The sequence below is a fragment of the Sturnira hondurensis genome, unplaced genomic scaffold, assembly GCF_014824575.4.
Source record: "Sturnira hondurensis isolate 20B ecotype Veracruz unplaced genomic scaffold, ASM1482457v3 Scaffold0004474, whole genome shotgun sequence".
NCBI classification, from domain to species: domain Eukaryota; kingdom Metazoa; phylum Chordata; class Mammalia; order Chiroptera; family Phyllostomidae; genus Sturnira; species Sturnira hondurensis.
Genome location: NW_028077105.1, coordinates 8,138,920 through 8,152,282, shown reverse-complemented (window position 1 = coordinate 8,152,282; position 13,363 = coordinate 8,138,920). Strand labels below are relative to the sequence as shown.

Sequence of the window (13,363 nt, the reverse complement as noted above, 5' to 3'; positions counted from 1 at the left end):
GATGTTGCAAAGGGTAGGAGCTCCTTCTTTCTTTCTGCTGCATAGAATTCCATTGTGTAAATGTAGCATAGTTTTTTGATCCATTCATTTACTGATGGACACCTAGCTTGCTTCCAACTCTTGGCTACTGTAAATTGTGCCGCTATGAACATTGGGGTGCATAGGTTCTTTTGGATTGGTGTTTCAGGGTTCATAGGATATAATCCTACCAGTGGAATTGCTGGGTCAAAAGGCAGATCCATTTTTAGTTTTCTGAGAAAATTCCATACTGTTTTCCATAGTGGTTGTATCAGTCTGCAATCCCACCAACAGTGCACTAGGGTTCCCTTTTCTCCACAACCTCTCCAACACTTGTTATTTGTTGCTTTGTTTATGATAGCCATTCTGACTGGTGTGAAGTGGTATCTCATTGTGGTTTTAATTTGCATCTCCCTGATAGCTAGCAATATCGAGCATCTTTTCATGTGTCTCTGGATCCTCTGTATGTCCTCCTTGGATAAATGTCTGTTCAAGTCCTTTGCCCATTTTTTAATTGGGTTACTTGTCTTCTTAGAGTAGAGTTGTGTAAATTCTTTGTATATTTCGGAGATTAAACCCTTGTCTGAGGTATCTGGTAAGTATGTTTTCCCATACAGTTGGTTCTCTTTTTATTTTAATACTGTTTTCTTTAGCTGTGCAGAAGCTTTTTATTTTGATGAGATCCCATTTGTTTTGATCCCATCTTTCCTTTTTGTCCCTTGTTCTAGGGGACATATCAATATGAAATATCTGATATTTTTCTGCCAATGCTCTCCTCTAGGACTTTAATGGTGTCACGGTTTATATTTAAGTCCTTCATCCACCTTGAATTTATTTTGGTGTATGGTGTAAGTTGGTGCTCAAGTTTCATTTTTTTGCACATAGCTGTCCAGTTCTCCCAGCACCATTTGTTAAAGAGGCTATTTTTACTCCATTTTATGTTACTGCCCCCTTTGTCAAATATTAATTGACTGTAGAGACTTGGGTTTATTTCTGGGTTCTCTATTCTGTTCCATTGGTCCATGTGCCTGTTTTTATGCCAGTACCAGGCTGTTTTGATTACAGTGGCCTTGTAATACTGTTTGGTATCAGGTATTATGATCCCTCCTACTTAGCTGTTCTTTCTCAAAATGGTAGCTGCTGTTTGGGGTCGTTTATGGTTCCATATAAATTTTTGAAGTGTTTGTTCTATGTCTGTGAAATATGCCATTGGTACTTTAATAGGTATTGCATTGAATCTGTAGATTGCTTTGGGTAGTATGGACATTTTGATGTTAATTCTTTCAATCTGTGAACACGGTATATGTTTCCATCTGTTTGTATCTTTCTTGATTTCTTTCTTCAGTGTTGTGTAATTTTCTGCATACAGGTCTTTTACCTCCTTGGTTAAGTTTATTCCTAGGTATTTTATTTTTCTTTTTTGCTATATCAAGTGGGATTTTTTTCTTGATTTCTGCCTCTGCTGTTTCATTGTTAATATACAGAAACACCTTTGATTTCTGGATATTGACTTTGTATCCCGCTGTTTTGCCAAATTCATTTATTAGGTCGAGCAGTTTTTGGATGGAGTCTATAGGATTTTCCATGTACACTATCATGTCATCTAAGAACAGTGACAGTTTTCCTTTTTCCTTTTGGAAAAATAATTTTCATTTGTCTCTTAATGTTTTATGGCTGGTAGCTAATTTTACAATTCATAGTGACTGAATACAAATATATTAAGGAATATGGTTTTTTAATCCTTACTGTGTTTAGATATATTACATAAAATAGTAGAAGCAACATATTATAAAATAATTATAATAAAGCCATTCTATTTAAAGTAATTGAATTAATGATATTCCATATCTAATTTATGTTCATTGATCACTACAATTCATTTCTTGATGAAAGGCATTTCTAAAGTATTTACCGTGTTTTGCCGTGTATAATGCACACTTTTTTGCCCAAATTTTTGAGGGAAAAGTAAGGATGTGCATTACACGTGGATACAATGATCACATGCCATGGGTATGATAACGGGCATAGTCATCTCCTGTGTAACGTGCACGAAAAATGGGTGGGTGTGCGGTGTACACGGCCCTTCCAGAGAACACTTACCATGAGGACATTTTAAAGACGTGAGAGATGTATTTATGAAATATAACTAATGTTACAGTATCAAATGAATGTTAATTTTATAAATGTTACTAAAGTTCAGGGAAGCTTTCCAGGCCTTACTTTTTAGTGTACATATATTTAAATATTAAGTAGAGGCATTAATAATGTGCTTTACTCCTCAAATTGGATTCTTAGACACATCAGGTTTACTTGCATTATTTTATAAGAGAGACACTGAAAGTTATTTTGTATTTGATTTTTAAAATCCTTTTTACAGAATAGAATCCTTTTGGTTATATGTTACATATCCTTTTTACAGAATATTTTTAATGTAGATAAGTAAGTCTGTGATTACATCACAGACTCACATTTTGGTGTGTTTTACCCCAGCTTTTTTCTGCAAAGCATAATTTTACCTCGTGGGGTATCTTCTCACTTAGTTTGCAGTAAAGCGTTTGTTGACGCAGAGACAGTTTCAAGTGCACACAGAGAAGAGTAACGGAGTGACCCTCCTGCAGCCCTTACTGGCACCAGCACTCACCGATCTGTATTCACTCTGTCTTCTCCAGGTTCTTATCCTAAAACCCGAACTCCAGGATTGTTTGAAGCAAATTCCAGATATTATAGCTTTTCACCTGTGAATATTTCAGTATGTGTCTTCTAAAGATAGGGATTTATTTTTCCTAAATATATAATGTTATAAATGCTAAAATGTTACTAATGTATTGGAACATTTTCTCCAGTCGACTTGGGTTTTGTTTGCTTTAGTTTGATGGCTTGGGGTGCAAATGAGGTACACACTTGGTGATTGCTTTGATGTCCCTCTTGATGTCTTTTAAAGTATAGATCCAGTTCTTTATCTTTTTCTTCTCCATGTAACCATTACTGAAGAAACCAGGTTGTTGGGCCTGTTGGTCTCCCACAGTCTGGCTGCGCTGACTGAATCCTTGTCCTAATGCGTACTGTGTTCTTCTGTTCTTCACATGCCCTATAAATTAGTGGTTTTATTTTATTTAAAGTTATTCATACCTGTCATGAGTGAAGGGCTGGATGAGGAAACTACATTTAGAAATACTGTTATCTGCCTCTCGTGGGGCAAATATGTGTCACCCCACCCTCAACTGATACCCTGTGCTGGCCATACCGACGTGATGACTGGGGTCGAGGCCTTTGGTTAGTAAATAGTACTTTGCAGCACTTACTAGAATTTGTTGAAATGAGAGCTTTTTGTTTTTAAAGTTCTCATTCATTTAGGGAGAATGGTTTTATTTTTAGCTTTTGCCTGATTCAAACAAAGTAAGTGAATGTTTAGTTATTTTTGTGGTCTCACGAGTATTACAGGGTTTAAAAAGATAAGTTGCTTATTTGACATAAGGTCTATTTCCTTTAAAAATACACTTCTGGAAAATAGTGATGAGGAAGTGTAGGCGAGTTTGTCACAAGAATTTGTACAGTCAGTTCTCTTTGATGCCAACTGCCTAGAGAATAGGAAGGATCCTGAGATCTGTTTTAGAGAGAGCAGGCAAAAAAAGTGATTTTTTTAAGCTCTGATTTTATGAGCACAAAATAATCATTTTTAGGGTAGAATATACTTTGAGGATTTATTTATACTTATATTGACATGAAATTATATTTTGTTAATTATCAGGAAAAGAATATGATATGTTCTCTTCATCATTGTGCATTTTAGGCACATTGAAAATTGCTTAAGTGCACTTGAATTTCTCTAGCCTTATTAAGTATTGTGTTCTTTGATCCTTGAATTTCTGAATGGTTTTTCTTTCCTGTGTAAATCACTTACTTAGGTATGTAATTGAGATTACAAATTAGATTGCTTTTCCCAATTTATAACAGTTTGGAAATGAGATTTTTTCCCCCTTCTTTTGAATTGAATAGTGATTTTTATTTCTTTACCTTAGTGGGAACTTACACACACACATTTGTGTTACCATATGTTTAGTTGCAATAAAACATTTCTTTCTTTCAAAGAGGAACACTTTGTAGGATTTAAATGTATGTAAAATTGGAATAGTATTTTATAAAAAGAAAATAGTATATATATTATAGTAAATGTATACTGGTTTACTTCCGGATTCCTCTACTTTTGTTACTGGTAGTTGGTAGCTACTTAATTCTCTCCCCTGGACAGTCACTGGATTAAGGAACAGCCCTCACTATCCCAGGTGACCGGGTCGGGAAGGAAAGGGGGGCAGTGGGGGGCCTGGTGTTGTGGGGGCAGTGGGCAGCCTCTTTCCCTTGTCATCTTCCAGGTCCCTGAGGGTTGGGCCTGTCCCCAAGCACAAGGTGAAAAGGAGTTACCTCCTTTTCTCCCCCGGGCACTGGGAAGGAATGGAACTTGGAGAAATGTTGTTTTCTTTGACCTTGTCTTTCTGGAACCGGGAGATCGTGAAGACAGAACCTCGCTGACTGTTTAGTCAAAAGACGTAGACCAGTGGGGTTGCAGCTTCAGCCATCTCTGACTTTCAACCTGGTGTCCCCGTTAGGGCACAAAATCAACCACCTGATTTGTGAAAAAGAGAAGCAGAGTTAATGAATTAGAGCAAACATGGGGCTGGAGCCTTTTACTGAGTGTATTTAAATTTTTATTTAAGAGGCGGAGCTCTTTTGCATTTATAAGTGGAGAGTAATAATAACTTTACGTGTGTCCTCCAAGTGATGTTGCAGAATTTGCAGTGTGTTGTCAGTGTCGTAGAGCAATGTCACAGGTAGCAGGTGTGTTACTTGTGATACTTGGGAAGCACCCGTTGGTGATAGCGATGAGTTCCAGAGGTGAAAGGAACCTGGGTGGCCGTGCACTTCGGCCCTGGCGGGCTCACCATCTGGGGAGAAAGGGGAACACAACCATGGGCTCCCCTGAAGGGGAGAGAGATGGTAGCACATAACAATTAGGACCAACTGCTTGCTGTCTGCAGTGGCCCAGGGACAGAAGGGCTGACAGCCTCACACTGGGGTTCTTCAGGATGGCTTCCTGGAGGACACGGTATTTGTGCTAGACCTTGAAGGATGATAGGAATCTACATAGATCTTGGGATGGAATTTTCCTGGTCCAAGAAAAGTCTGTGTTTAAGCCCAGCATGGGGGTGGGAAGCTAGCAAGGGCACGTTTGGGGAATGGCAGCCAATCTATTCAGTTAAGTGACTTAACTCTTCTAAGATTCATTTGCCTCCCCTTACGAGAAGGATTAATAATAATATTCAATACCTTTCTCTTAGGGTGATGTGAGGATTAAAATAAGAGGTTTAGAAGCAGAAACCAATTTGCAAAAGGTTAAAGAGATGACAGACTATAAGGGACAAGCAGCTGAAGTTTAGCCCTGGGGGGAAAGTGGATTATTACTTGACGGGAGTCAGCCTCTGAGGAGGGTTTTCTGCCTGGGTGGAGTCTGAGCCTGGTGACAGGCCACACTGTGGAGAGACAGAGTGGAGATGTCCAGGACTGAATAACTGGGGACACCAGTCCCCTTGGAGAGGCTCACCTTGGGAAGGAAGGCACTCTTCCCTCTCAGCCTGGAGGAGATGAAGAACTGAAAGGAAAACTGACGGTGGAGGAATGAGTCTCCTTTATCTTTTCCAAGTAGTCATTGTGTTTGAGAATCAGGTGTTATGCTCGAAGGAAATGCAGAATATTGAAAACAGCTGCTGTGGGGAATGGGCTTGGAAATGAGTTGGAGATAAGAGGAGAACTAGATAACCCAATCGGATGAGGTCCAGGGCTTAGCAGTAAGCAGTGATGGAGGCAGCCCTCCAACTGGAAGCGTTGGCAGTGGTGGAAGCCAGGAAAGTAAACTGACAGAGTCATCATGCTCTGGATTTAGGGAGCGGGAAGGGCCAAGCGTCCTGTATTTCTTCAAGAAGCCGAACCATTATTGCTTGAGATGAAAACTTTGATGTTTTCCTTATGTAAGGGCCTTGAAACAATTTTTTGTCTCTCTGTCTGGATCCGTGGGGCCCAGTGCTTATGTGCATTAGTTTTGCTTAGCGCTTGGCTGTCTGTGCCCAATAAAACCAGGATCTTTGTCTTTTCAACCCAAGGGCTTGGTGAAATCAGCCACTTCCTGTTTCCATAAAATGAGGATCTTAATGTCTCTTCACTTTATGCTACATTTATAAACATGGGTTATTTAAGAATTATTATTTCTATTATTATCCACCAGTCTGGGTCTCATTGGATCTTAGCAGACTTCCTCATGATTAATTTGCATGTACTTGTGAAACAGACTTAAAAAAAAAAAAACAACTCTTTTTTGAACTGGCCTGGTTCGATGACACACTTAAAAGCCCAAAGAAAGAAATGAGAGGTGCAGCAGTCAAAGATTTGTCTAAGTTTTACCATTAGCTATTCTTCATTCAGTCTCTTCGTAGTTACATTTCTGCTTTTGGACACTAGATGGGACTAAGAGCTGACGTGTGTTACAGATAGTGGCAGAAATGGCGTCACAGCATTCCAGCCTCTGCTGCAGTCTTGACTGCTGATTGAGAGAGTACGAGTAAGCCAGTTGAAAATAAGGTAGTTTTTGTCTTTTCTGTTGATTTGGCTTCCTCGTCTATTTAAAATGGTGACTTTGGTCAATATTTAGATAATATTAAAACCTTATGCTAGCAAGATTCAGGTAGTGCGGGAATNAAACAACTCTTTTTTGAACTGGCCTGGTTCGATGACACACTTAAAAGCCCAAAGAAAGAAATGAGAGGTGCAGCAGTCAAAGATTTGTCTAAGTTTTACCATTAGCTATTCTTCATTCAGTCTCTTCGTGGTTACATTTCTGCTTTTGGACACTAGATGGGACTAAGAGCTGACGTGTGTTACAGATAGTGGCAGACATGGCGTCACAGCATTCCAGCCTCTGCTGCAGTCTTGACTGCTGATTGAGAGAGTATGAGTAAGCCAGTTGAAAATAAGGTAGTTTTTGTCTTTTCTGTTGATTTGGCTTCCTCATCTATTTAAGATGGTGATTTTGGTCAATATTTAGATAATATTAAAACCTTATGCTAGCAAGATTCAGGTAGTGCGGGAATGTATGGTCAAAATATGCCACAGTATTTCCCTTAATTGCAATTTATAAAGAAATCCAATAAAAATTGAAAGAACTAGTAATGTCTAGCGCTCTTGCTTTAATCACCACAAACTTGGCAGATGATTATAAAAGACACTTGATAATTGTATTAGCTTGGAAGGAAAAAAATTAAGCAAAAGTTACCTTTTTTTCATTTTAAATAAGCACTATATGAATTAACAGCTGTTCCTAAAGTAAAAATATTTCTAAAATAAAGGTAATACATCATTACTAATAATTCATAACTAAATGATTGTCTAGGAAAAGAATAATGTAGCTGGAAATAGAGCTCCATAGCTTTGTTCATACAATTTGTAACAATACACCTTAAGGAATTGTACATTAAAATATCTTATGAAAATACATATTTTAAGAAAGGTACCAATTGCTGTATGAACTTCATGTTGACCTAACCTTGCTTATTTTCCTTTCGAATTTTTTTTCCACTTGAAGCAGGCTTTGTCCGATCCCCAGTGCCACCTAAACAGCTCTTATCAAGGATAATGTTAATGACCTTTACACTGAGAAAGGTGATGATAAATTCTTGGTATTAATATATTGGATAAGTAAAAGGTCCTTTGCAGGGTCTTTTTATTCAAATAAGGTAGATTGTAATAAGGTGCTCACAATCTCTAATTAAGGTGTTTTTTTCTTTTACTTTTACTAGTATTTGGCAGTTTCTCTTGATGATTATGATTTTAACTTTGTATCATTTACAGGTGTGAAGCATCTAGTCCACATATCCATCCAGTCGGCTGGTGTAAGGAACATAGGAGAACGCTCATTACTCCTCCAGGTTTGTGGGTGCTGCATGCCTGATGTTATCCATGTGTGTCAGAGGTCAGCAGACCTCTTCTGTAAAGGACCAGCTCATAAATATTTTAGATTTGTAGTCCATACAGCCTTTCTCACAGCTGTTCAATTGAGGTGAAACAGAAGAGCAGCCGTAGACAAATATGTAAACGCATAAGCGTGGTTGTGTTACGCTAAAACTGGATTTTCGAGAAGAGGCAGGTGGCCTGCAGGTGATCATTGGCTGACTGGTATCCGAAGTGTTCAGGTACTTCAGCTATCTGCCCCTAGCCTAGGGCCTTCTCAGCTTGCTTATTCTCTTTCACAGGCAACAGTCCACCTGCTGGTAGGTAGTCTTATTTTATATCAGTTTGAGTTTATTTTCTTGTGCTGAAGAACAGATTCTGTGGCTTCATCATAATTATGACATTGAGTTTCTGAGCATCACTATTTAAGGTGCCATGACTACAACCGATATGAACAGATAGGGTTGTCAGCTAATGACGTGTCACTCGGCTACGGGTGGTTGCTTGTGGACGCTCCTGTGAGCAGTGAGGCTCTGTTATCAAAGGGAAGGGATGGCTCCTTGATTCTAGAAGCTTATGGGTGGATGTTGCCTGCAGCATGTAAGCAGCAGACTCAACCTGGAACTTCAGATACTTGTCTCATTCCACCCTAACAGCTGGTTTCCTTTTTAGACTTGTGCCCAGGTGCTTATTCCTGGATCTCAGTTAGTGTCTGGACATTTACTCACTCAGGGGCCAACCATTCCCTGTGATGGGTGAGGCGAGTCCCTTCCACTTTGGGGGTTCTCCTATGTTAAGGGGCAAAAGCCATTGTCCTTTACCAATTTACAGAGCTGTTTTGCAGATGAAAGAATATTTACATAAACCATGAAGTGTGGAAGCTTGGTTGTGGCCCAGGTGTGGGGCTGCCTGCGAGGTTCCTGATCAGTTCTCCTGTGTCCTGACTTAGGTAATGCCGGAGTGGTGAATAGGGATCGCCACGCCACCATCATCATCTAGATTGCCCTGAGGGTTCCTTTCCATTTCCCAGTTTGATATGGATCTTAATTTTTTCCTTACTGCCTCTTTGGTCATGATCAGAGGTCTGTAAAGTAAGCAGAGAACCAGTGAGTAACAGATTCCTGGTTATGTCCTCGCAGCGCTGGGTCAGCCTGGGAAGGTGCAGAGTCAGGCGTTGCTGCTGACTCTTGTGTGAGGCACTTAACAGACTCATCGGTCTTCTTTCACGGACTTTTATAACTCAGTAGAGAAGATACGTAGCTTTTTGACAAATTAAGAAAATGCAGAATTTCATGTGAAACACATAACAATGTGGATATACTCAGTGCCACTAATTATATACTTAAAAATGGTGAAAATGGTAATTTTTATGTGATTATATATTGTGTCACACACACACACACACTTTTTTTTAACCCTTCCAAATAAGGAGACTGGTTTACGAGCCCATGCTGATGTTACTCTGCTCTTTCACTCCGTGACAAAGCCAGAGGTGTTTCTCTGGTCCCGTTTTGCTCTGGGCAGATTCAGGGCTTGATGTCTGATCCCTGTCTGAGAAGGAGGGGTCCTGCCCCCTGGTGTCTCTGGGCAGCTGCCCTTCTGACACCCTTGCTGTTTTGTGGACCGGTCCCCCGAGCAGCTTTGTCGGCCACATTTGTGTTCTCTCTAATCACATAATATACCTACTGTTCTTTTTCTAAAATTGAAGTCTTCATTCCTTTTAAAAGGACTTATTTTGAGTTATCCAAATAATATGGTAAGACATACTTTTTCAAAAGATTTTATTTATTTATCTTTAAAAGGGAAGGGAAGGAGAGAGGGAGAGAAATATCAATGTGTGGTTGCCTCTCTTGTGTCCCCTGCTGGGAACTGGCCTGCAGCCAGGCATGTGCCCTGACTGGGAATTGAACCACGATCCTTTGGTTTGCAGGCCTGTGCTCAATTCACTGAGCTGGACCAGCCAGTATGGTAAGACATACCTTCTAAAAAAAAGTTTAGGCTGAGAAGAGAGATAACCACTGTTATGTCCCTTAATAGTTTAGTGGCTGGTCATTGTGTCTTTCCAGAAAACTGGTTTTGCCTCTCTGTGTGTGCAAACAGGCATGCATGCAAATCAGCTTCAGTATCACATTGTGCAAGATGTGGTCCTCAAATTATGTTTTCAAATGTTTGCATACATAGAACGGTTTGTGTATTTTCTCTTTATTTTGAAACAACATTAAATGTACAGAAAAGCTGCAGGAATAGTATGGAATTTGTCTGTCCCTTTGAACTGTAGGCCCATTTAAATTTGTCAGTTGTACCAGTGATGTCATTTATAGCACAAGGGTCCAGCATTGCTCTCAGTCGTCGTACCCTCTAGTCTCCCCCAGTGAGGCTGTCCTTGACTTCCACAGCTTCAGTACGTTGGAGGACTGCAGATTCATCTGTTTGTTTTGAAGAATGTTAATTTGGGTGTGCTTGGTGAGGCCTTGTGCTTAGACCCAGGTTATGTGTTTGGGGCAGGAAATCACAGAAACAGTGTATGTGTCCTTTCAGGTGGTATGTGTCAGGTGGTCTCATTACTGGTTGGATTTTAGCATTAACTGATGAACATGGTGCTTTTTAGGCTTCTCCACCAATGTAGTTTATTTTCTCTGCAATAAACAAGTGTTTTATGGGGAGATACTGAGATTGTGTAATTATTCTGTACTTCGCACCTGTGTCACTCACACATTTTAGCATGTGTTGATATTTCTAGTATGAATTATTATTCTAAAGTTGGTAAATGGTAATTTTTCTTATTTTATTACCCTTGTACATAATGAGTTGATATTTTTATGCAAATAATAGCTTTCTCACCTTCCCATTTGTTCCTTTAACTTATTGATACCAGTGTGGACCCAGAGATTACTGATGTCATCAGTGGGTTATAATTGACTGCTAACATTATTTTCATGTGTGGGTTTTCTCAGATATGGCTAGTGCGAGCCCCTCTAAGCTGGTTTCTGTATGCTTTGACATGTTTTTACAATTTTTTGAGAACGCTCCACTCTCTGGCACAAGGTTATCTTACACTTTCTCTGGCCCAACCCTGAAGTCAGCCATTTCTCCCATTCTGCATTGTTCTTTTTACTAGAGGATAATACTTAGAAAGTAAGATCTGAACCCTGTATGTGCTCACTGCTGCTTGGGTGTTGCTACTTCCAGCTTTCCAGTGGATATAGGAAATTTGTAAATATATAAAAATTATATTTGTTTCTATGTCATTTATGCATATTAAGAACCATGAATTTATATCATTAGCTCCAATTCATATTAATCAGTTTTGCGTTTATTCGAGTTTTCCACTGTTCATAATTATACCTCTTTTTAGTCAGTGAGAAGTCTGGCTTCTGTTATTTCCAATATATTTACTGTTTTTTTCAGTACCTTTATGTAGTCAGTTTCCCATGTTGCTGGGCTACCAGTAATTCCTGCTCAAGCGTCCTTAATGGATTTTGGACTCGGAGTAAGGAAAAAGGGGCAGGAGGGAAGGAGGATAGTTGCTCTGAGACCTTGTGTTATATTTTGTCTTGCTTCTTGGCTCTAATAATATGAAGATATATCTGGAATATTTCACATATTTGTATATGTAAATCCATCTCATTCTTTTTTTAAAGATTTTATTTATTTATCTCTAGAGGGGAAGGGAAGGAGAGAAGGACAGAAATATCAATGTATGGTTTCTTCTCATGAGTCCCCTGCTGGGAACTGGCCTGCAACCCAATCATGTGCCCTGACTGGGAATCGAACTGCGATCGTGTGGTCCGCAGGCCCACGCTCAGTCCACTGAGCTACACCAGCCAGGGCTCATTCTTTTTAATAAATATTTTTTATTATCTATAGAAAGTATTTCTATACTTCTTTTTAATAAATACTTCCTATTAACTATATAAAGTATTTCTACACTTCAATAGAAGTGTACAATACACTTCTTGCACATTTCTATATTGGTGGTCATTTAACTGATTTTTATATTTTCACATTTACAAACAGTGGTGCATTGTCTTTCTACATGTATATGAGAATTCCATAGATTATTAGAAGTAAAATTACTAGATTAAAGGGTATTTATGTTTGTGTGTGTGTTGTGATGTAATTCTGTGCTTACCTGAGAAATTGTACATGCACATTTTTTTAAAAGTTTCATTTAAAAGTGAATAGGGAAGTCATGGTCAAGGTGAAAGCAATTTCATTATTACAAATAGTAATGAATGTGTGTTGATATTGCAAGTAGTTTAAAGTTATTGTGTGTAATACTAACATAACTTCCTATATTCTACTGATAGCACTTTGTAATATTATAGGTCAGTTTGTGGTTCTCACTGTCATTGTGGTTAAACCTAATGGGACTTACTTTTTTAAAATTAGGTTATCCAAATGTGAAGCATTTTTCTTGGGATAAATACTTGGAAGAAACCAATTCTTTGCCTGCTCCTGCAAGAGCTTTCAAAGTGGTGAGAGAACATACTTATTTTACAATATTTCATTAATTTGTATGGTGATCATATCCACTCATTGAAATTTAAGAACAGAAAACAATAGTCCTGGTGAGCTAGAATAGGAATGGGAGGGAAACAGAAGACCACCAAAATGATATTTCTGAATTTTTACGTGGTTCACAGGCCCGCGCTCAATCCACTGAGCTACACCAGCCAGGGTCTGAATTTTTGTAATTTTGAAAGTCAAATTGTTAGTTGGGTTTTTGTTGTTGGCATTTAAAAACCACTTTCATTTTGGACTTTAAATCTTTTTGTAAAATAATTCTGTTTGAGTCAGTGTGGAGTAAGTTGTTTGTACAGCAGCTTCTGGAAGATCAATCAGGTCAGGACATTGTTTTCTAATGAAAATTATATTCAGTAATTCATTTGAATTTGCTTATGGCAGACTGAGATGCTATTTTTTATTTTATTGCTATTAGCATGTTTAATTATCAAAATACAAGGGCACCTGCTTTTATCAAAGTACCTTTCTAAACCTAGGTCATTGTTTCTTATATACTATGATTGAAAGTAAACTTCATTTCTATATAAGGAAAGAATAAGAAATGAAATATAATTAAAAATTTTCTGTTTTAAACAGCTTGCTTTATAATTTATATTTAACATAAACTTAAAGGAAAAGAAAGGTGTTAACTATTAAAATTTTTTTACTGTGGCATAGCCTGTTATAAAGAACATTTTTCTTTAATGATCCTTTTGTGTATAACTTGTTAGAATTTTTAATGATAGGATTAATCAGTAGGATTAATTAGTAGGTAAGAGCTCAAATACAGAAAAAAGAACATCAGAAATTTTTGAGAAAAAACTTATATTACATGAAAAAGCCATAT

At 38.3% G+C, this 13,363-nt stretch overlaps 1 protein-coding gene across 9 annotated transcripts in view; it reads left to right on the top strand.

Annotated features, from left to right (window-relative positions):
- L3MBTL3 (L3MBTL histone methyl-lysine binding protein 3) overlaps positions 1 to 13,363 on the top strand; it is a 98,347-nt gene that overhangs the window by 46,372 nt on the left and 38,612 nt on the right. For all 9 annotated transcript variants that reach the window (XM_037045770.1, XM_037045769.1, XM_037045768.1 and 6 more), the window contains 2 exons: positions 7,912 to 7,988; positions 12,403 to 12,488. In XM_037045770.1, the coding sequence (XP_036901665.1) occupies positions 7,912 to 7,988; positions 12,403 to 12,488 (163 nt within the window). The remainder of the gene's footprint in view (positions 1 to 7,911; positions 7,989 to 12,402; positions 12,489 to 13,363) is intronic.